At 58.8% G+C, this 18,992-nt stretch overlaps 1 protein-coding gene and 1 long non-coding RNA gene across 3 annotated transcripts; one reads left to right on the top strand and one right to left on the bottom strand.

The window, feature by feature from the left end:
- Window positions 1–905: 905 nt before the first annotated feature.
- NR2F2 (nuclear receptor subfamily 2 group F member 2) lies at window positions 906–13,547 on the bottom strand. 2 transcript variants are annotated; one of them, XM_036411832.2, is made up of 3 exons: window positions 13,388–13,547; window positions 5,039–5,566; window positions 906–2,488 (listed from the first exon to the last, which is right to left on the bottom strand). In XM_036411832.2, exons 1-3 carry the CDS (start codon window positions 13,428–13,430, stop codon window positions 2,214–2,216), a joined length of 846 nt encoding a protein of 281 aa, XP_036267725.1. In that variant the 5' UTR covers window positions 13,431–13,547; the 3' UTR covers window positions 906–2,213. The 2 variants fall into 2 exon arrangements, with proteins under 2 accessions (XP_036267725.1, XP_036267724.1); XM_036411831.2 differs by lacking the exon at window positions 13,388–13,547 and adding an exon at window positions 7,033–8,700.
- On the top strand, window positions 9,667–14,011 carry LOC123651270. The gene is made up of 2 exons (XR_006739864.1): window positions 9,667–12,498; window positions 12,652–14,011. It is a non-coding gene; the product is annotated as an uncharacterized LOC123651270 (long non-coding RNA).
- Window positions 14,012–18,992: the final 4,981 nt, after the last annotated feature.

Genomic DNA, 18,992 nt, shown 5'->3' with positions numbered 1-18,992 from the left:
GAGAGAGAGAGAGAGAGGAGAAAGCAGACACTGAGGGGTCAGGGCTGTTCCGCGTGAGAACAGGCTTTCTGCCCATGTATGTGCACATACGTGATGGGGATGGGGAGCTGCCCGGATGCACACACATCACACAGGAGCGGCCGTGGCCTGGGACCTGAGTGTCTCTCCCAAGTGGAACCGAGTTCCCAGAATGACCCCCTGTCTCGCTCCTGCCCTCCACACCCCGTTTTTTTTTTTAAGGGAAACCGCAATGCAGGGGAATGGGGGTCAGGGTGGGGTGCTGGGGAGCCTCCAGGAGAGCAAGATTGCCAGCTCCTAGGAGCAGAGGGAAAAGGGGGTGGGGTGGGGAGGAGTGAAGAGACCCACTACCAGCTTCAGCACACCCTGTCAAGTTTCCTTCCTCCTCTCTCTCTCTCTCTCTCTCTCTCTCTCTCTCTCTCTCTCTCTCTCTCCTTTAATTTGGCTCATCAGGATCAAGGGTCCCAAGACCCATGGAAGTCCCTGTGATTTCACGTTCAGAACGCAGGTGGCTAGAAGCAGACCCTCAGCCCTGCACGCCACCCCCCTGCACTGGCAATCCTCTCAGCCATCACGCTAGATAAGAACCACGGAATGAATATATATATATATATATATATATATATATATATATATATATATATATATATAAAATCACACCTACTTCAGGAAAAGCGCCATGCACACAGACTCCCGCCTGACTGTCAGGAATGTACAACACACTCTCTTTTTTTTTAATCCCTGATCATAAAAGAGCGATCTCCGAATCTCCAGTACTTTGCACCACACCTTCCCTTCTCCTAAGCAGGCACTTAAGCGGGATACACAGAATAGACACAGCTCTTGTCGGTGGCAAGTCAGTGAGCGGGGACAGCCGACCAAGATTCCAGATATCAAATAATATTTTAATTTCTGAATACTTTCAAATTTTTCCTTGGAATATAACACACAAAGACTCGACCAAACAGTTCAGTTATTATAACTTTTACAGTATACAGAAATGTTGCACTTTAAAAAAAAAAAAACCTTCAGTTTTTTTTTTAAAACACAAACTGTAAACTCTAAGATACTGAATCAATCACATTATCTATAAGTGCCAACAGTGTTATTTTGTCATGCTGATTTCAATGGGTAACTTTTTTTGTTTTGTTTCTTTAAAAAGGGAATATCAACAGTTATAATACAAAGGGTTTGCAAATATACAAACAAATAGAGGGTATTCATAACAATCCAAGAACTAAGCTGGACCCCAATTCAAATTACAAAAAAGTTCACTTTTTTTTATTCAAAACCTCAGCGCGTGTGTGTGTCTCAGACACACTCCTGGGCTGCCAATAAATTCCACAGTTCATTCTCTTTCTTAAAATATTTTTTTAAAAAGCTAGGTTCGTCTTGGTGTCTCTTTTGGGGGGGGCAGGGAGGGGGAGTTAGATGTTGGATGTGGTTCCTGCAGATCTCAAATTAGCTCGAGTTCACTTAAAAATTTTTGGCCACCATCTCTAAGTGCGTTCCCACCATCTCTCGATTTCCTTTTAGAAAGTTTTATGTCTTCCTTCCTATGTTATTCTCATGGACTCAGTTTTAATTCTTGCAGAACATATAGTGTAAGGATACACAGGTTTTTTTTTTTTAAGAAGCCAAGATTATATCAAAACTTATCATAGAACCACAGAATAAGCTGGTTTAGAACCAGGAAAATACAAAACAAAAACAAAAAACAAAAAACAAAAAAACAGCTAGAGGTACAGACACAGGACAATGAATAAATTTGGAAAGAAAAAAAACCACACTTACTTTCTCCATTCTGCTAATTTTTCTCCCAATCTCCTCAAATGCACTTTTAGCAACAGTTTTCCAAAATTTACCAAAAAAAAAAAGAAAAAGGCTAATTTCCTTTTTATACAAAAAAAAAAAAGGTAAGTAGCGAGCTGTTCTGACACAGGAGTTTTTTTTTTTTTTAATGCATTCTGTAAAAGTTCACTTGACAGTCTCTTAATTTTTTTTGTTTTTTTGGAAATTCACAGTCCATTAAAGTTCTTCCCCTCTCTTCTTTATTTTTTAGCAAACGTGTAACATCCTTTTTTATATCCTTTCTCAACAGAAGGAATTAAGCAAACACACCAGTCTTGGCTTTCTCTGATTCACTCCCCCTTCTCATTTTGATTTGATTTGATTTTTTTTTTGTTTTCTCTTTCTTATTGGATCGCCATATAGGGCCAGTTAAAACTGCTGCCGGACAGTAACATATCCCGGATGAGCGTTTCGATGGGCGTTTTACCTACCAAACGGACGAAAAACAATTGCTCTATGACTGAGGACGAGACGGTGCGGAGGGAGGGGAGGCGCAGGAGGAGCTTGCCGAAGCGTGTGGGCTGGTTGGGGTACTGGCTGCGGACATATTCCTCGAGAGCACACTGGGACTTCTCCTGCAGGCTCTCCACGTGGGCCACGTCCGACAGGCCGCAGGCATCTGGGAGGAAATTTAAAAAGAAGGAAAAAGAAAAAAAAAGAAAAAGAAAGAAGAAGGCAATAAAGAATTCAGCCATCAGATTCTAAGAGGTTTGCAATGAGGTCACATGAGCTGTGTATGCATGGCTCCGTCAAATCAAGGAATGCCCAGGACTAGAAACTTGGGGGGTAGGGGGGGCTGAGGGTGAGGGGGGCAGCCTGAGATGGTCTTGGGGTGTCTGCATAAGGAATAAATCCCAGCTCCCTCGCTCTGCAGGCTGCCCCCCGTCCCAGCCATAGCCCAGGCTCGGTCACTGAGAGGCCCAGGGTGAAATCTGGCTCAAGTCGGTAAACAGAAAGACAAACAGAAGAAATCAAAAGTGCCAAACGCCCCTCCCCTCGTCCTCTGTAAATAATAGTTAGGCTTATAATTATAGAGTGGGGGGCGGGGTGGGGAGGGGGGCTGCGGCCTGGGCCCGGCCGGGCTGGGACGAATGGCTTCCAGGACCCAGTCTCAGATTGTCCCCAAAGAGGGCGACTCATTTTTCTCCTCTCTTTGAAACTGATTTAAGTGGCCCCTTTAAAACTGATCTTGTCAGTTTAGCCCATTGAGGGGCAGCCATGCAGACTCTGATCGCTCTGTTCATTTGAGCTGTTTCTCTCTCCCCCTCTTTCTCCTCGCTCCCCCTTTCTCTCACCCCCTTTATTTATTTATTTATTTTATATGAAAAAAAAACCCCCACAAAACTCAGGCCCCATCCTGAGAGAAAGCCCCCCCACACCCTTCCCCGTTATCTCCAGGAAAACACTTTTCTTTTTCGGAAACGCAGGAAAATGCAATAAGTGCCTCTGAGATGAGAGGCTGCTCCATGGAAGCAGCGCAGGTTGTGACCTGACCTCAGGGGCCCCCCCAGACAAGACTGGGCCGACACACACACATTGTGCATCTTAAAGCGGGGCCTGCAGACCCGTCTCCTCCAGCCCTGAGAGTCTCGGGGACCCTGCCTGCCTGCGCCCCGCTCTGTGCCTGGGGACAGGAACGAGGGGATCCACTTGCCTGAGACTCCTCCCCGAGCATCCGCACCTGTGCTCCCCAGATAACGGGGACCACTCTGTCTCCTGGGGGGTGATTTGCATTCCCCACACAGGCCTGTGCGCTTTGCAAATAGCAATAAATTAAACTCTTAGGGCAGGATCAGGCATTCCTTCCCTCCGAAGACTAACAATGATAGCCAGAAATTTGCAGCCACCCCTGGTCCGGGGAGGGGGTTGGGTGTGGGGTGGGGGCCGGGCGGATGGAGGTTTGGGGAGGGGGTGAGGGGCCATCCTGATGGCAGGTCTGCACCAGGCAAGCGGTCCAGTTCTGACAGGTCCCCCAAGGGAACAGAATTCAGGTCCAAGACGCTGACATGGCCATTCCTGGCCATTCACTGCCCTTTAACTGATCACCTACGGACTTTGGAGGGCAGTTTGGGGCGGTTGGGAGGGGGTTTGGGGGCAAAAGCAGCCATACAGACAAGGCTCAGGACCTGTACCAGACGGGGTCCCAGTTCTCAATCCCAGAATGAGGTAGAACGGGACCTTTTTGTCCACCTCCCTAACCACCACGCTGTCTCCTGGAGCTGAGCACACAGGGGGAGACTGGGTTCCCAGCCCCAAACCCGCGCCCCAGGGGTGGGTGTGCTGAACTGGGCACCTCTTCCCCCCCACCTCGGCCTTGACAAAGGGGATCAGCTGACAACTCAGCATGAGAAGGTGGGGGGCGGGGGGGGGCAGGAGGCTCAGGTGTGGGCCAAAGCGGGGAGGCAGACACTTGCAAAAATCATTTGGCCTGGAGAGTTAATTAATATGAGATCTATTACTCACACAGGTTAAACTACATGCGAGCTAATTAGATTTCATCATGCAGCCGCTGATGGTTTTATACCGCCAGCAACATTCACAAGCAGCCCGAGCTGGCAGCCACTTGGAGTTGTTTGAGAATCGCCTCAAGTGTTTGCCTGGCCAGGAGGGGTGGGGTGGGGGGCAGAGGCCTGCTCCCCAGCCCAGGCAGACACTCTGAAGAGTGACTCCTCTCCCTCTGGCCCTGCCTGGCGGGCCCGCTCCCCTCCCCTGGCCGCCTGCATTGTCTTAGAAAGAATCCCAGCCTCGAAATTGGTGCCCTCGAGTTGGGTCTGCCAGGAGCTCCCACTCTGAGTTAACAGGCAAACTTTCGCTCCAGGCCTGCCCCCGTGCCCTGGGGCACCTCCCGGAGGCCAAACTGGGGTGCCAGGGGGAACCCTGGGCACTGACAGGACCCCACAGGCTCAGCTGGCCCGGGGCCTGGGCTTGGGGAGGGTGGCAGAGCGCACAACCCAGCCTGGCATGGGGGCAGAAGGGCAGCAGGCCCCGGGGGCCTCCCCTGGCCCAGTGCAGCGTGTGTGTCTGCAGCATCCTGCCTGCAGCCCGGCCTTCCTCTCCTCCTGCCTGCTCCGAGTTCTCAGCCCTCCACAGAACTGGCTTTTGGGGGGCTGGGCTCACTCTGGGGCCTCCCTGGAGGGAAGGCGAGGCTCCTCCAGAGGGTGCTCCCTACCTGAGGTGAACAAGACGATGGCCTTGAGGCAGCTGTACTCGGCGGAGTCCACGTGCAGGGCCTTGAGCTTCTCCACTTGCTCCTGGAAGATGCGTATGTGGTCCATAAAGGCGACCACCCGGTCGGCGGACATGGGCGAGGCGTGCAGGCCGGCGGCGGCCAGCAGCGGGGCGACGTGCAGCGGCATGGAGCACTGCGCCGCGTTCAGCACGAACAGCTCGCTCCAGGTGAGGCGCAGCAGGGCCACCTGGTCGGTGATCTGCAGGTCAGGGAAGAAGGGGATGTTCCGCGCCCACTCCACGGCGCTGAAGAGCATCCGCGCGGCCAGTTCGCAAATGTTCTCGATGCCCATGATGTTGTTGGGCTGCATGCACTGGCTGCCGAAGCGCGACGTGGGGTAGGGCTCGGCGCGCAGCAGCAGCGAGATATATCCGGACAGGTACGAATGGCAGTTGAGGGGGTCCCCGTTGGTCAGCGCGAACTGCCCGTGGGTCGGCTGGGTGGGCGGCATCCGGCCCCTCTGCACCGCTGTGGGGGGGAGAGAAGATACAGGGGTGAGCCTCCGGCCTCGGTCCCCGGCGCCCCTATTTGGGCCTGCCCCGGCCCATGCCCTGGACCCCGAAGCGGGGTGCAGCCAGGCCCCGCAGGCCTGCCCCTCCCCGGACCCGCGGATCCCCTCCGCCATCCGCGCCCAGGCCGCTTGCCCGCGGGGCCGCTAGGCGCTGGGCCGCGCAGCCCCCCGAAGTGGCCGCTTGGCCGCGGGGTCCCGGCGCGGGGGGCGGGATGGACATGCCGGGGGCATCTTTCTCCTTTATGGCCAAACAGCTGATATTTCTTATTGATTGGAGGAGAGGCGGCGGGAGGGGCGAGGCGGGGAGGGAAAGGGACGCTTTTGCAAAAAGACGCAAGCTTCGCCCCGGACGGCCCGTGGCCGCCCCGGGAGGACTCTCCCCCGAACCCCAAAGCCCCGGTTCCAGCTCCGGCCCCGGCCCCGGCCAGGAGGGGGCCTCCCGGGGAGAGCCGAGCCGGGAGCCGAGCTCCGCGGGCAGCCCGATCGGCGTGCCGGGAGCAGCGGGGAGCGGCGGCCGGCGGCGGCGAGGGGAAGCCGGGGAGAGGCGGGCAGCCAGCGGCCGGCGCGGCCCGCGGAGGCCCCGGGAGGCCGGGGAGAGCCGGCCGGGCTCGGGCCGGGGCCGCGATCGGACGCCGGACGGGGGTTGGGGGGGCGGGGATCGCGCTCCGGAAACACAAAGAACAGCCCGGCCACCGCTCGCCCGGCCCGGAGCCCGCGCCATTGGCCGCGAACGTTCGATCACAAAGACCCGCCTGGCGCCGAGCGGCCGCCGGGGCCCGCGCCCACCCGGCCCGGCCTCCCGGGCGCGCTCCCCTCCTTTCCAAAAGCGAAAGGAGAAAAAAAAAAAAAGGAAAACGGAGGGATTTTTTTTTTTTTTAAAGCAGAATGGTAATCCACGGAGGGTCGGTCACATGAGCGCAGCCGGGGCGGCGGCGCGAACGCGGCGGAGTGCAGAAAATTGCCATTTGTAATCTGAACCTCCGGTGCAAAAGTACGACCTCAGGTCGGGGTGCTTTTGGGGGGAGGGTGCGGGCTGGGGAGGAGGGACGTGTGGGGAACATGCAGGAGAGACCGGGAGGGCGTCAGAGGAGCCGGAGGGAGAAGGAAAGGCGGCTTGCAAACAACAACAGGCAGCCGCCTGCAGGAAGGCGACTGGAAGGCGCTCGAAACGGGGCCGGAGGAGAGATCGAGGAGGAGCCGGCCGGCCAGAGCATGCGGATCTGGGGGGCCCGGGGGTCAGGGTTCCTGTGCACGACTTGCTCGGAGCAGAGCCGCGATGGCCGAGCAGAGCCTGGGGCTCCGGCGGGCGGGCGTCCTTACCCAGCCAGCCAGCCGCACGCACGCACCCCCAGGCCCCCAACCCCGGGCGATCGGGGGGCGATCGGGGGCGGCGGGGAGGGGGAGAGGAATGAGAGGCCGGTACCTTCCCGTCTCATGCCCACTTTGAGGCACTTTTTGAGGCGGCAGTACTGGCACTGGTTGCGGTGGTGCTGGTCGATGGGACAGTTCCGGTTGGCGCGGCACGTGTAGCTCAGGTTCCTCCGCACGCTGCGCTTGAAGAAACTCTTGCAGCCCTCGCACGTGAACTGGCCGTAGTGCTTGCCGCTCGACTTGTCCCCGCACACCACGCACTCGATGTGCTGCTGCTGCTGCTGCTGCTGCTTGTCGCCGCCGCCGCCGGGGCCCCCCTGGCCGCCGCCCGCCGTCTGCGCCGGGGTGCTGGCCGGGCCCCCCTGGCCGGGCGTCTGCGGCGTGTGCGGGGCGCCGGGCGGCGGGCCGCCGGGCACCGGGGGCGCCTGCGAGGCCTGGCTGCCCTGCGAGCCGGGCACCTCGTCCTGGGGGTCGCGCCACGTGCTGACTACCATTGCCATATCTGGGGGGGCCGCGTCCGCGCTTCCTGCGCCCCTGGCTGCGGGCGGGGGGCGGCTCCCGGGGGCGCGGGGTGCTCCGCCTTTTGTGCTGGGGGAGTAGGAGGAGGAGGAGGAGGAGGGGGATCGGCCAGTGGAGGTCTGTTAGTTGCCTTTTTTTTTTCCTCCTTTTTTTTTTTGTTTGTTTGTTTGTTTTGTTTCTGCTTTTGCAAAGTTTTGGCGCTGGCTCCTCGTCCGGCCCCGGCGGTGTGTTTGTTTTGTTCGCGTCCCTCGCTGGCTCGGCGGGCGGCTCGGCCGGTCGGTCGGTCGGTCGGTCGGTTTGCGGGGGGCTCTCCTCCAGGAGGGGCGGGCAAGGGCCGGGGAGAGCGAGCGGGAGCGGAGCGCGGAGAGAGGGAGGGGAGGGAGAGCTGCTGCTTGCAAGTCGATTGTCTGGCTTCACGAAGTAGGAGGCAGAAAAAGGAAAAAAAAATCTCCCCAAAGATCTCGCTCGCTCGCTCGCTCTCGCTCTCTCCTCCCTCTCTCGCTCGGAGCCGGTGCGCCTAGGAGTTGGAGGCGGAGGTCGCGGAGGAGGAAGAGGAGGAGGAGGAGGAGAGGGGCCAAGTCCAGGGCAGCCCACAGTCAGCCATTCAGGAAAGCCATGGGGAGCGGGAGGAGCGCGGGAGCCGAGGCGCCGGCGGCGGGCGCGCCCGGGGAGCCGGGCAGGCCGGGGCGGAGGCCGGCGGCCCGCGGAGTGGCCGGAGCGCTGCCCGGGTCCGCGGGAATCAGCATCAAAGTGGTCCGCGTCCGGCGCTGCGCGGCGTCGTCCCGGCGCTGGGCCGCCCGGCTGCTCCGGATGGAGGCCGATCGCCGATCGCCGATCGCCGGTCCCCGCGGGCCGCCCGGGCCGCCGCCGGAGTCGCCGCGGGGTCGGGCCCGGAGCCGCCGCGTCTAGCGCCGCCGCCGCCGCTGCTGCTGGAGCCGCTGCTGCTGGAGCCGCTGCTGCCGCCGCCGGAGCCGCCGCTGCTGGAGCCGCTGCTGCCGCCGCCGCCTCACACACATAGGGAAAGAGTCAACTCGCCGGGCGGCGGGGGAGAGAGGATAAAAGAGAGAGAGGAGGGCCGATCACCACCTAGAAGCACATCCTGCGCGGCGCGCGGCGCGGGGCGGGAGAGAGACGGAGAGGGCGGAATGAAAGAGGGGAGAGAGAAGCCAGCAGCGGCGGCGCGGCGGCGGCGCCCGGAGGAGAAGGAGGCAACTCGGGGGAGAGAAGGAGGAGGAGGAGGCAGGCGGAGGAGAGGGAAACACACACGCGCGCACGCACACACGCGCGCCGCGGAGAGAGAGAGAGAGAGAGAGAAAAAGAACAGAGAATCAAAGTGATCAAATATGCTAAAAAGGGGGGCGCGGGAGGGAATGCGATTTATAGGCGCCGGGGCTGGCAGAAGTGGCTGCGCCGCGATCAGCTCACTGAGCCCTCTATATAGTGAACTTTGACACGACTGCTGCAACTTAGCGCACGTTGCCATGGCGACGGCGCGCCTTATAAGGCAGCCGCCGGGGTTGGCCTGGGCCCGGCGCGCGCGCGCCGCCCCCTCGCCGTCATTGGCCCGAGCGCGGCGGCCCCGCCATGGCGGCCGCGGGCGCCGCGCGGTCCTAGCGCGAGCCGGGTCTGGGCCGCGGCTCGGGGCGCGCGGTGGCGGGGGGGGGGGGGGGGGGGGAGAAAGCGGGGTGGGGCGGGGGGGGGATCGGAGGATCGGGTGGAGGCGATCGCGTCCCCGCCGCCGCCGCCGCCGCCTGCCGTGGGGATGGGGGCACCCCGCATCCATCGCGCACCCCGCACCCGAGGTCTCCGCCCCGGCTCCGCGGCGAGGAGCGCGGCGCGCAGACAAAACGCCTCTTAAAGGCTCCGCGGGCGGCTGCGGAGGGGACCCGGGACTGCGCCGCTTGGCAACTTGGCGATGCCACGGAGCGCGCCGCGCGCGCACCACGCGGGACCCCCGGCGCATCCGTGTGCCCGCGATGCCCGGGAGAGAGAGCACGGCCCCCCGTGTCTCCGCAGAGGGGCAGGGGGTGGGGGTGGGAAGGCGCCCCGGACCCAGCTCGCGGGCGATTTCCAAAGGAAACATTTAGTCTTCTCTGAATGCACTCCGATCACTCGCTGGTTGGGTGGCTTCTTATTTTATTTTATTTTATTTTTTAAAGAGCTTTTTTTTTTTTTTTTTTTTTAAAGCTCTTTAGGGTCTGTCTTTTCTTTCCTTGTAGGGTTAACATTTCACAGGTATGCGGCCTGACATTTTAATTGCTCGAATAAAGCATCTCGGATGCTGAGAAGCAGACACAGACTTCATCTCGTTGTCATGACGCAATTAAAATAAATTTCCCCTCAACTTTATCCTGTCGCCTTGGTTTGGGCTAAAATCGCCAGCCAGCCTCCTGCCCGGCGCCCAGGCAGGGCGAGAGGGGGTAAGGCTGGTGTTTGCCCGCTGATGGGCGAGCTGAGGCCGCCTCCAGCCTCGCCCGTGTGTACCCTCCGCACACACATGGAAGTTACACGGATGAGACGCACATTTGTCAATGTTCACAGACAAAGACTTCAGCCACTGCACTTCCAGGTCCACAGTTGAGTGCGGACTTCATTGTTCCTTGAGTTTCCTTTTAAAAGCGTTCACATCGCCATTAAAACACATCTAGGGGGTCGGCCCCAAACTGGGGACCAGACCAGCACACTCACAGGAGCCACACACAGGGCCATCGTCTACCCCAGGAAATCCAATGAGGCCATCTCCATGGCCCCGGCCATTCTGTTCCACGCGCTGTGCCTCTGAATTACTGGGCGCTGGGTTATACACATCAAACATCTAGAAATTCCCCCCAATCCAGCTCCGAGATCTCACACTAATCCCACACACCTCTCTGTGTGATCAGGAGAAGTTAGCTCCATATTTATGAAAGAAAACTGTGACTCCGGCACACACACTTGGCACCAGGAAAAAACCCTGTATGTTGGTCAGCCAGCCAGGTCTCTGAACAATTAAGATGTTTCACATACAACACGCTGAGCTGCAGGAAACGTGGACACAGAAATAGTCAGGGGCAACCGAGAGAAAGTATCCTTGATCATTCAAAAAATAAATCAAATCAAATCTAAAGGATGGAGAATGGTTTAGAGAAATTCGCCACGCATGAAACTGACATGTGCAGGTTGCATGTTGCATGTTGCATTCCATGCTCTCTACACCCACAGGCAGAAGATAAGGTGGAGATGTAGGCAGACAAGGGCTAATTTTAAGGGGAGAGAGAGAGAAAAAAAATCATCTTTCCGCTTCATTTCTGAAACCTTCTGAGCTCTCGCCCTTCCTCCGCTGAAACCACATAGTTCAGGAAACAGTGAATGTTCTGGAAGGTGGGGGGGGGGGAGAATTCTCCATGTTTGATGCAGGTGCTGGGATTATTTGAAAGTTGTAAAAAAAAACCAAAAAACCAAAAACACACAAGAAAAACACAAACCGAGGGTGGACAGGGACCTGCCTTAAGCCTGGTGTGTAAGGAGGTTGACAGACCTAAGGCAGGCTGGGAATTTTAGGCTGATTATAGGCACAATGTAACTTTCTCCTGAGGGGAACAGGAAGCATGGAAAAGAAATTATTCCAGAAAAGTATCTCCCCCACCTTCAGCCTCTGGGATTGGAGAAATCGCCTGATGTTGCCAATGTCAGAAGATCAGAACTCCTTCGAGTTGTGGTGGGAATGGGAGTGAGGAGGGACCCTCTGGGCCATTCCCATCTCGGGGTAATGGATGAGAGAATAATTGATGCCGGGGAATCTTAAGCTCGCCTCTGAGCCGCCTTCTACAAACAGGCAGGTCTCCCCCAGACCAGTTTGAGGAAACTGGGGGGGTTGGAACTCCAGTTTGATGTCCTCAGATTTAAAATGGAGAATTTTACCAGCCGTCCCCAAGAGAACCAGACCCCGGAGCCTGCTAGGCTCAGGGCTTCCAGAAAGTCAGAAGTGTTTTGACTCTGTATTTTGGGACCCATTCACCCTTAGGCAGGGGCCAATAACAAGCAAAAAAAAAAAAAAAAAGTATTAATTGCAGTTAATTCTACTGTAAGGAAGGACTGCAGACTGAGAAGAAAAACAAGAGAGAAATAATTAAAAATGTCTTACTTAGCGATGCTTAATTCTCTGAAACACAACAGCTCTGAGACTGACCGATAAACACCAATACATTGAGACCGGTTTGAAGAAGAAAAAAAATAAATCCAGCCCAGCCTTTTATTGCAGATGTAAATTTATTTTAATGAGATAAACGGCAAGCAGTTCCTTTGGGGTGGGGGGAAAGTTGGAAAGACACTTGTCTTAACTCTGGGAAGCCAAAGGCCAGCACGGGGGACCCACGCGGGACTGGGGTTGCCTTACAGAGACACAGCCTGACCGTTAGGATCCTCGGGAGACTCAGTGGCCACGGGCCGCGCAGACCCCAGCCAAACGCTGAGTTGCACTCCCAGCTCGCCCTGTCCGCCAGGATGCACGGAATCCCTCCTATCCCTCCATCTCCCCGCTGTGTGCTTTTTCCTCTCCAGCTCCCTGAATGCAAGACGGGGGCGCTGCCATTGTGTGCCTCTCCACTCCCAAGTCAATGCAATTTCTAAACCGCTGGCTTGTGGTACTTTGAATATCACCAGGGGCTGTCAGAGTGAGGTCCCCTGAAAAATTTACAGTGCTAAATCAGAGCATATGCCGGGAGGGGAAGGAAGAAGAAGAAGAAGAAGAAAAAAAAAATCCGCTGGAGAGAGATCGGAGCAAGTGCAGTATCCGTCTGCCCCCTAGTGTAAGAGTCCTCGCTGCCTGCGGAAACCCAACTTTGAGAGAAAAGGGGGTCTTAAAGGGAAAACGGCTGGAGGCTCGCGTCCTGAGATGAAACTTCGGGGCGTTTGAATGGGGAGCGCTCGCGCCCCGGGATTTCAAATGAATGGGTTCCGGCTGGCTGGGCCCGGACCCTCCTGTCGCCACCTCTTGCGCCTCCGTGTCACTGGTGGCGAGGTGATGATTTTTTTTTTAATTTTTCCCTCTCCCTCCCACCTCTGATCTGGGTTTCTGTGCGTCCCGCTCACCCCCTCCTCTCTCTTTTTTTTCTTTCTCTGTCTCTGTCGTGGATCTCTCTCTCTCGCTGGCTTTTTTTTTTTTTTAAATGAGGACCTGTGCCTGGGACATGCTGGACACGGCCCAGGATGGCTTCCTTAAGCCAGCAGCCCGCCACGGTGGCAACAGACAGCCAAAAGGTACGCGATCTGCCTGCAGCCCCGCGGCGCTAGCCCGCCGGACGGTGAGTACCCCGCTTGGTCGCGATCGTCCCCCTGGCCCGGCCCGGCCCGGCGCTGGCTCCCCAGAGCCCGGCCCGGGCTCTCCTGCCTGCCTCCCTCCCTCCTGTCACTTGCACAAGGTTGCAAAGACTCGGCTCGGCGGCCGATCGCCCGGGAAATCCGCGAGCCTAGCGGCTCCTCCGCCCGCAGACCGGGGCAGCGGCTCCCAGGCCGGCTGGCTCTCCGGGAGGCGATGGGCTGGAGCTGGCAGGCAGGCAGGAGGGGCGAGGGGCGGCCCCTCGGTCTGTCCCCCTCCGGTTTGACCACATTCTGGCACCTCCGTGATCGTATTTTACCCCCCTCGCCCCCCCTCCACCACACACATGTAATAAAATATGGCAATGCAATGAATCGACTGTTCCCCCCCCCCCTTTCTCCCAAACCCCATAGACCGCAACCCGAGGCATTTCATACACATCAGCAAGACGGCTATTATTATTATTATTAATTATTATTGGGAAAAAAATTCCCAGAGTCATCCCCAACCCCACGCGGCGCGAGGAGGAAAGTGAGAAAGCGGAGAGAGACAGAGAGAGGGGAGGAAAAAAAAATGCTGGAAGCCAACATACCAAAACCATATTTGCCTTGTTCAAGATCCCAAATGGCTTGCATCTTCCTCTTACCAACTGCAGGGACTGTCTCTCCTTTGAGTTTGGCGGGCGGAACGCGCGCTTTGTTGGACCCCTGAAATGATGTGTCTTGGGATAATTAAAAAAAAAGAGAGAGAGAGAGAGACTCTCTTCCTCGGTGTTTATCTAAGCGATTGTGCAAACTGATAAAAAAAAAAAAAAGGAGAAAAAGTGGGCGATCGCTGATCGCTGGCTTGCTCGCTGGCTCGCCCGCGGGGAAGTGGAGGGAGGACAGGCGGTGGCGGTGGCGGCCGGAGCGCTGGTCTACCCCGGGGGCAAGCGGCTCAGCCCTCGGAGCGCCCTGCGCCGCTAACTTTAGAGGCAGCAGCCTTCCTGGAGCTGGTGCATAGCTGCTGAGGAATGCGAGCCTCGCCTTTAAGAAAAAAAAAAGAGAGAGAGAGAGAGGGAAAAAAAAAAAAACACGCGCACACACACCAGCCCCAAACCCTAGGTAGGTGTCTGGAGTGATCCTTGTCTCTCATCTCATTCCTTAGAAGGAAGAGTGCGCGTTACACCTTGTTTGGGGCTGGAAAGACGAGACTTTCAAAACCCCCGTCCAATTGGGAGAAGAAGAAGAAAAAAAATCCCCCAACTTAATGAGAGAGGAGTCGGAGGCGGCTGAGAAGCGCCAGCGGCTCCAGGGAGGCAGGGCGAGCGGCGCAGCAGCCAGGACCCCGTTTTGGGGTTCAGAGGGGAGACGATGGAGGTGGGAGGGGGGGGGGAGGCAAGCTGCCACCTGAGTCAGAGAAGGGGCTTGAAATAGGAAGGCGATATTTTTTTCGGAGGAATCTGGAGGGACCCCTCGTTTTTTGCTACTTCTCACTCCCCAGTGATTTTCCCCTCTCCCCTGCAGCTCCTTGCCCCCCCCCCCCATTCCCAGTCCCCATTCTAGAACTTTCTCAAAGAGGAGACCTGTTCCTTGGGGGGGAGGGGTTCCCCATGTCTTGTCATGGGGGTAATGAATGCTGGATTCACCCCCTTCAGGCCCCCCCCCCTCCCCAGAAGGAATAAAGCAAGCAGGCACACAGACAGTACCGTATTGGCGCGGCGTGCGCGTTTAATACAGTTTGAACTGATGGATTTTGGTGTTTTGTTTTAAGAGAGGAATAATGGGGGACGCGGGTCTTTTATTTTTAGGGAACGGTCCTCGAAGACGTATGTCAGGCTTGACAAATGGGGCGCGGGCTTCTCGGCTGGTTCTTGTCCTCCGTCTTAAAGAGGAATTAAGTTAAACACAGTGCCGCGTGTTAATTACATGTTTACTGCCTAATGAAAATTACAAATGGGTTTGCCACCTCCAAAAAAAAAAAAAAAACAACAATGGTGAGAACCCCCCAAGACTCTGTAATTATATGCTTTGAGGGAAAGAACTCTGAATATTGATCATAAGAAGTGTAAATCTGTTTTTAACTAGTCATTAATACCATAAATACGGGCTGCGCACGTTTTTGCCTTGTGGTTTCAGCTCATCCGTTGCACCGGGTGGATGGGTGGATGGATGGATGGGTGGATGGGTGGATGGGTGGATGGATGGATGGATGGGGAGGTCTCTGGGGAGCTGGTGAACTGATTCTCTCCCAAAAAGAGGCCACTTGTGTCATGGGGGCCCCCCCTCCTCTCGCCCCTGCCCCCTTTAACCCCAGCACGAGGTCGAGGGAGGGCTGAACAGGGGGGCTGGGCTGGGGCAGGTGAAGGTGATCCCACAGCCCATCCCCTCTCCTCCCCTCCCCTCTGCCTCTCCCTCCTCCCCTCTCCACCATGTCTGATGGATGGCCGGCTGCTCCGGCCCAGGCGTCTGGCGGACCCACTGGCCTTGCATCCAGGCCCGTAATGGAGGACAACTGGCCACAGCGGCCCTGACAGCTCGCTCCTCCGCGGTCCTTGCAAACAGAATAAAGTTGAGGGCGGAGGAGGCTTACCGGACCTGGGCGGGCCAGCAGACCTGGTCTCCCGGGTTTGGCGGCTGAGGAATATTTGGGGGGGGGGGGGTCTGTTTGGTTTGCACTTAGGCCTGAGGGATAGCCACTGGGGGTCAAAGGTGAGGGCTGCACTAACCCTAAAGGCGGGTCTGGCCAGAAGGCCCAGGCAGGAGGAGGAGGAGGAGAAGGAGGAGGGGGGTGGTGATCCCCGCACCCTGGTGCACGATCCAAAGGGGGTGCCCCCCAAATCCCCGTGCTGGGGGCACCCCACAGCTGTGAGCGCAATACCCCGGATTTCTTACAAGCGCCCTGGGCTTGTGGGGCTGGAGTCCCCCTTCCCCCTGAGAATTCCCAAGCGCGGGGCTTTGTGTGGGAAGGAATGGGGCTTCTGAATGGTGTGAAAGGGACAGAGAGGGTCGCTTCGAATCGATTCTCCTTGTCCTTTTCTGTCTTTGCGGATCAGCGCGCTTCAATGGGCGCCGAGGCGCTCTTTCAACCAAAAACTTGTGCTACATTTTCTGCCTGTGTTGGCGCTAACGACAGCGCGCCCCGGCCGGAGGCCTTTCTCGCAGAAAGCGCCCTAATTAAATTGTTTTATACGGGCAGTCGGGGACGGGCCAATTAAGTATGCATTAGGATAAAGATAGAGTCTGCACATAAGGCGGCTTAGGAGATCACACGGGAGACAAAGGCGAGGGCGGCGGGCCCGGCGGGGTCGCCCACCTTGTCTCCGGGCCCGGGTGGCACAGGCCCGGCCTCAGGTGCGGAGGGAGCGGGCTGGCTAACAGGTGGCGGAGGCTGGAGCCCCAGGCCTGCGCCTCTGGCCCAGGCGGCGCTGGGGAAGCTCGGTGGTTAGTATCGGACTCTGGATCCGGCCCCGGGGTGGCTGATCCCGCGGGGGGTGGCGAGTGGCGCTCACCCCATTTCGGGTCGCGCCCTCTGCGCGGTGCCAGGCGTGGGGTCAGGACAGAGTGGGCGCCTGGGGGCGGCAGGGAGGGCCCGAGGGGCACCCCTGGAAGCCAAGATCGGGGCAGCAGGTCCCCCTCCGGCCCCCCCTGACTCAGGGCCGCCTTTTCGCTTCTAAGGAAACGGAAAGTGACGTTTCCATCCGATGCCACCGGCCCCAGGGCATCAAGGCCCAGCTGGGGGGAATGGGGGGATGGCCGAGGGCAGGAACGGGGGTCCGGGAGAGGGGTGTCTGCAGACGATCAGAAGGCGACGACCCCCGCCCCCCGCGATCAGGGGCCTGGGCCTCCCCAGTGGAGCGCAGGGCTGGGGATAGGGGGTCCGGGGCTGCACCGAGGACGCACGGGGCGCGCTGGGCGGGGGGCGCAGGGGCGAGACTCGGCGCGGGGGGAGGCGGCTGCGTGTCAGAAGTAAAAAAAGGTGGAAAAGCCAATTTTCCAGGCGCGTCTCCGCCCCCCACCCCCACCCCCCTTGGCCGGCCGCGGAGGCCGTAAATCAGCGGCGGCGGCGGCGGCGGCGCGGGCGGGAGCGGCCCTCCCGGTGGGCCCCGCATCGATCCGGAGCCGCGGAGGATGTCGCCGCACTAAATATTTACTGATCACACACCAGCAGCCGCGGCCCCAACGATTTTCCCGTGCGCGGGGCGCGGCGCGGAGGCCGGATCGTTGTATGAGCGCGGAGGAGCCCGGGCGCACTGAGCGGAGTTAGGGGGATCGATGCGGGGTGATCAGGAGCCCCCGGGGGCGCGGAGCGGCGCGGGCTTTCGGGGATTTGGCAAGGAGGGGGCGGGGGAGCGGGCCCCGGAGGGGGCGGCCCGACCACCGCTGGAGAGTCCCTGGAAAGCCCCCGGAGAGCCCGGGCCGGCCTGGGTCCTCCCCTCCTCGACGGGGCGCAGGCGGCGGCGGGGTGAGGGTCAGGGTTGGCACGGGGGGTGGGGGGGGGCGGGATGGGAAGGCACCGGCTCCCGCCTGGGTGGCAGCGGCCAGGCGGCCAGGGAGCGGGGACCCGGGCAGGTCCCGCCGCCCGCAGCCCCTGGGCAGAGCGGTGGCCGGACGCGGGTGTTGCCCGCACACCGCCCTCGCCCAGGCCCGCGCCTCCTGGCGCTGGCTTCCCCCTGGCACCCCTGGCCCCTGGCTCCTGGGATGAGTGGCCGCTGCTCCCGCCGCCCACCTGGGGTCCAGAGCGGCCGCGGGTGGCGGGACCAGTTGGGGGGCCCGTGGATCCCGTGGATTCGGGGCTCCTGGGCAGGCGGAGGAAAGGCTGAGGGGGAAGGCAGGGCCGGGGTGACACATGGACAACGCCCCGGGGCTGGGAATCCAGCCTTGGGGGTACCCAGCCACCCCCAGCGATGGCCTAGCGCTGGGGCCCCAAGCCAGAGGGCTTTCGGGGGAGTTTGCCCCCCAAACTCAAGCAGCACCTGGCTTTGCAGTTCTGGAAGCCAGACCAACATCAAGGCAGCCGCACAGAATCAAGAGGGCACCGATTTTGGGGGGGAAAGGAGGGGTGCAACGTGAGGAAAGGGGAGCGTCTTCTTTCTTTCCCCTCCCTGGACTTTTCCCCCAAAACCTGCTTTTCCCGGAGAAACCGATCGCGTGACTATCAGTCAATCAGTCAATCAATCATCTCGCTCCCCAGTTGGCGGCTGGGAGGGTGAGAGCAGACTCCTGGGAGCACCAGGAACTGTGGCCAGAGAGCCAGGGCCCTTAAAAACCCTCTGAGTCCCCACGGATGGGATCGGAGCAGCGCGCTCCCGGGTGAGGCGCCTGGGACCTGGGTCCTCGCTCAGTCACCCAGCTCCTGGCTTCGGGGCTCCAGCCTGGAGCTGCCCGACCCCCCTGACCCCAGGCTGCAGGGCCGGTCTCCATTAACCCTTCTCCGTCTGGACCGGGGAAGGTTAACTGCACTAATGGACCAAACGGGCTGCAGCAAAAAGAAAAAGGAAAAGCAAAAAGGGCAGGCAGGCAGGCAGGCAGGCAGGGAGAGAGATGCCCTTTAGTGGAAGGTGGTCAGAACTCTCTCCTCTCCTCTCCTCTCCTCTCCCCTCCTCTCCTCTCCCCTGCAGCCCCCCCTCCCCGCCCCCCACCTTCCTGGGAAGCAGAAAGACCAAGGTCTGGGCCATGAAGGCGGCCCCTTTCTGCACATGGACTTGGGGAGACAGAAACACGGTGCAGTGAGCATTTCCCCCGTGGACCCGACCACCTGCCCTTTAGCTGATGCACACAATAGGTTATTGTGGGTGGGGGGTACCCCAAGGCCCCACACCCAATATACAGTTCACCCTCCTTCACGTAGGCTCTGTCAGTCGCCCCATGACGGCCATACACGTTGGAGGAAAGCAGGCAAGTGCATCAGCCAGGCCATGGGCTATGGCGTGAAGGTGCCTGGGAGTGAGAGGGCCGCGCTGGGTTCAAGGGTCAGCGGCTCAGGCTGCAGCGAGAGGCGGCCACGCGTGTCCGGGAGCGAAAAGGGGTTTTGCAGGAGCTTCGGGGGGGACAGCCTGGAGCCACGCAGGGTTGGCCAAGCCACGGTGCCGGGCACGGCCTCAGAGAGCCAGGGGAAGGGCCAGACTGGGGCGTTTAGGCACACGGTGGGCATCTTTTGCCTGGCGTGTTTATTTTTAAATCTTGCCATGGGCTGCTCTGTTTATTTGGCTTTTAGGT

This window comes from Pipistrellus kuhlii, unplaced genomic scaffold (assembly GCF_014108245.1).
Source record: "Pipistrellus kuhlii isolate mPipKuh1 unplaced genomic scaffold, mPipKuh1.p scaffold_m20_p_42, whole genome shotgun sequence".
NCBI lineage: Eukaryota > Metazoa > Chordata > Mammalia > Chiroptera > Vespertilionidae > Pipistrellus > Pipistrellus kuhlii.
This window is presented reverse-complemented; position numbering and strand designations above follow the sequence as displayed.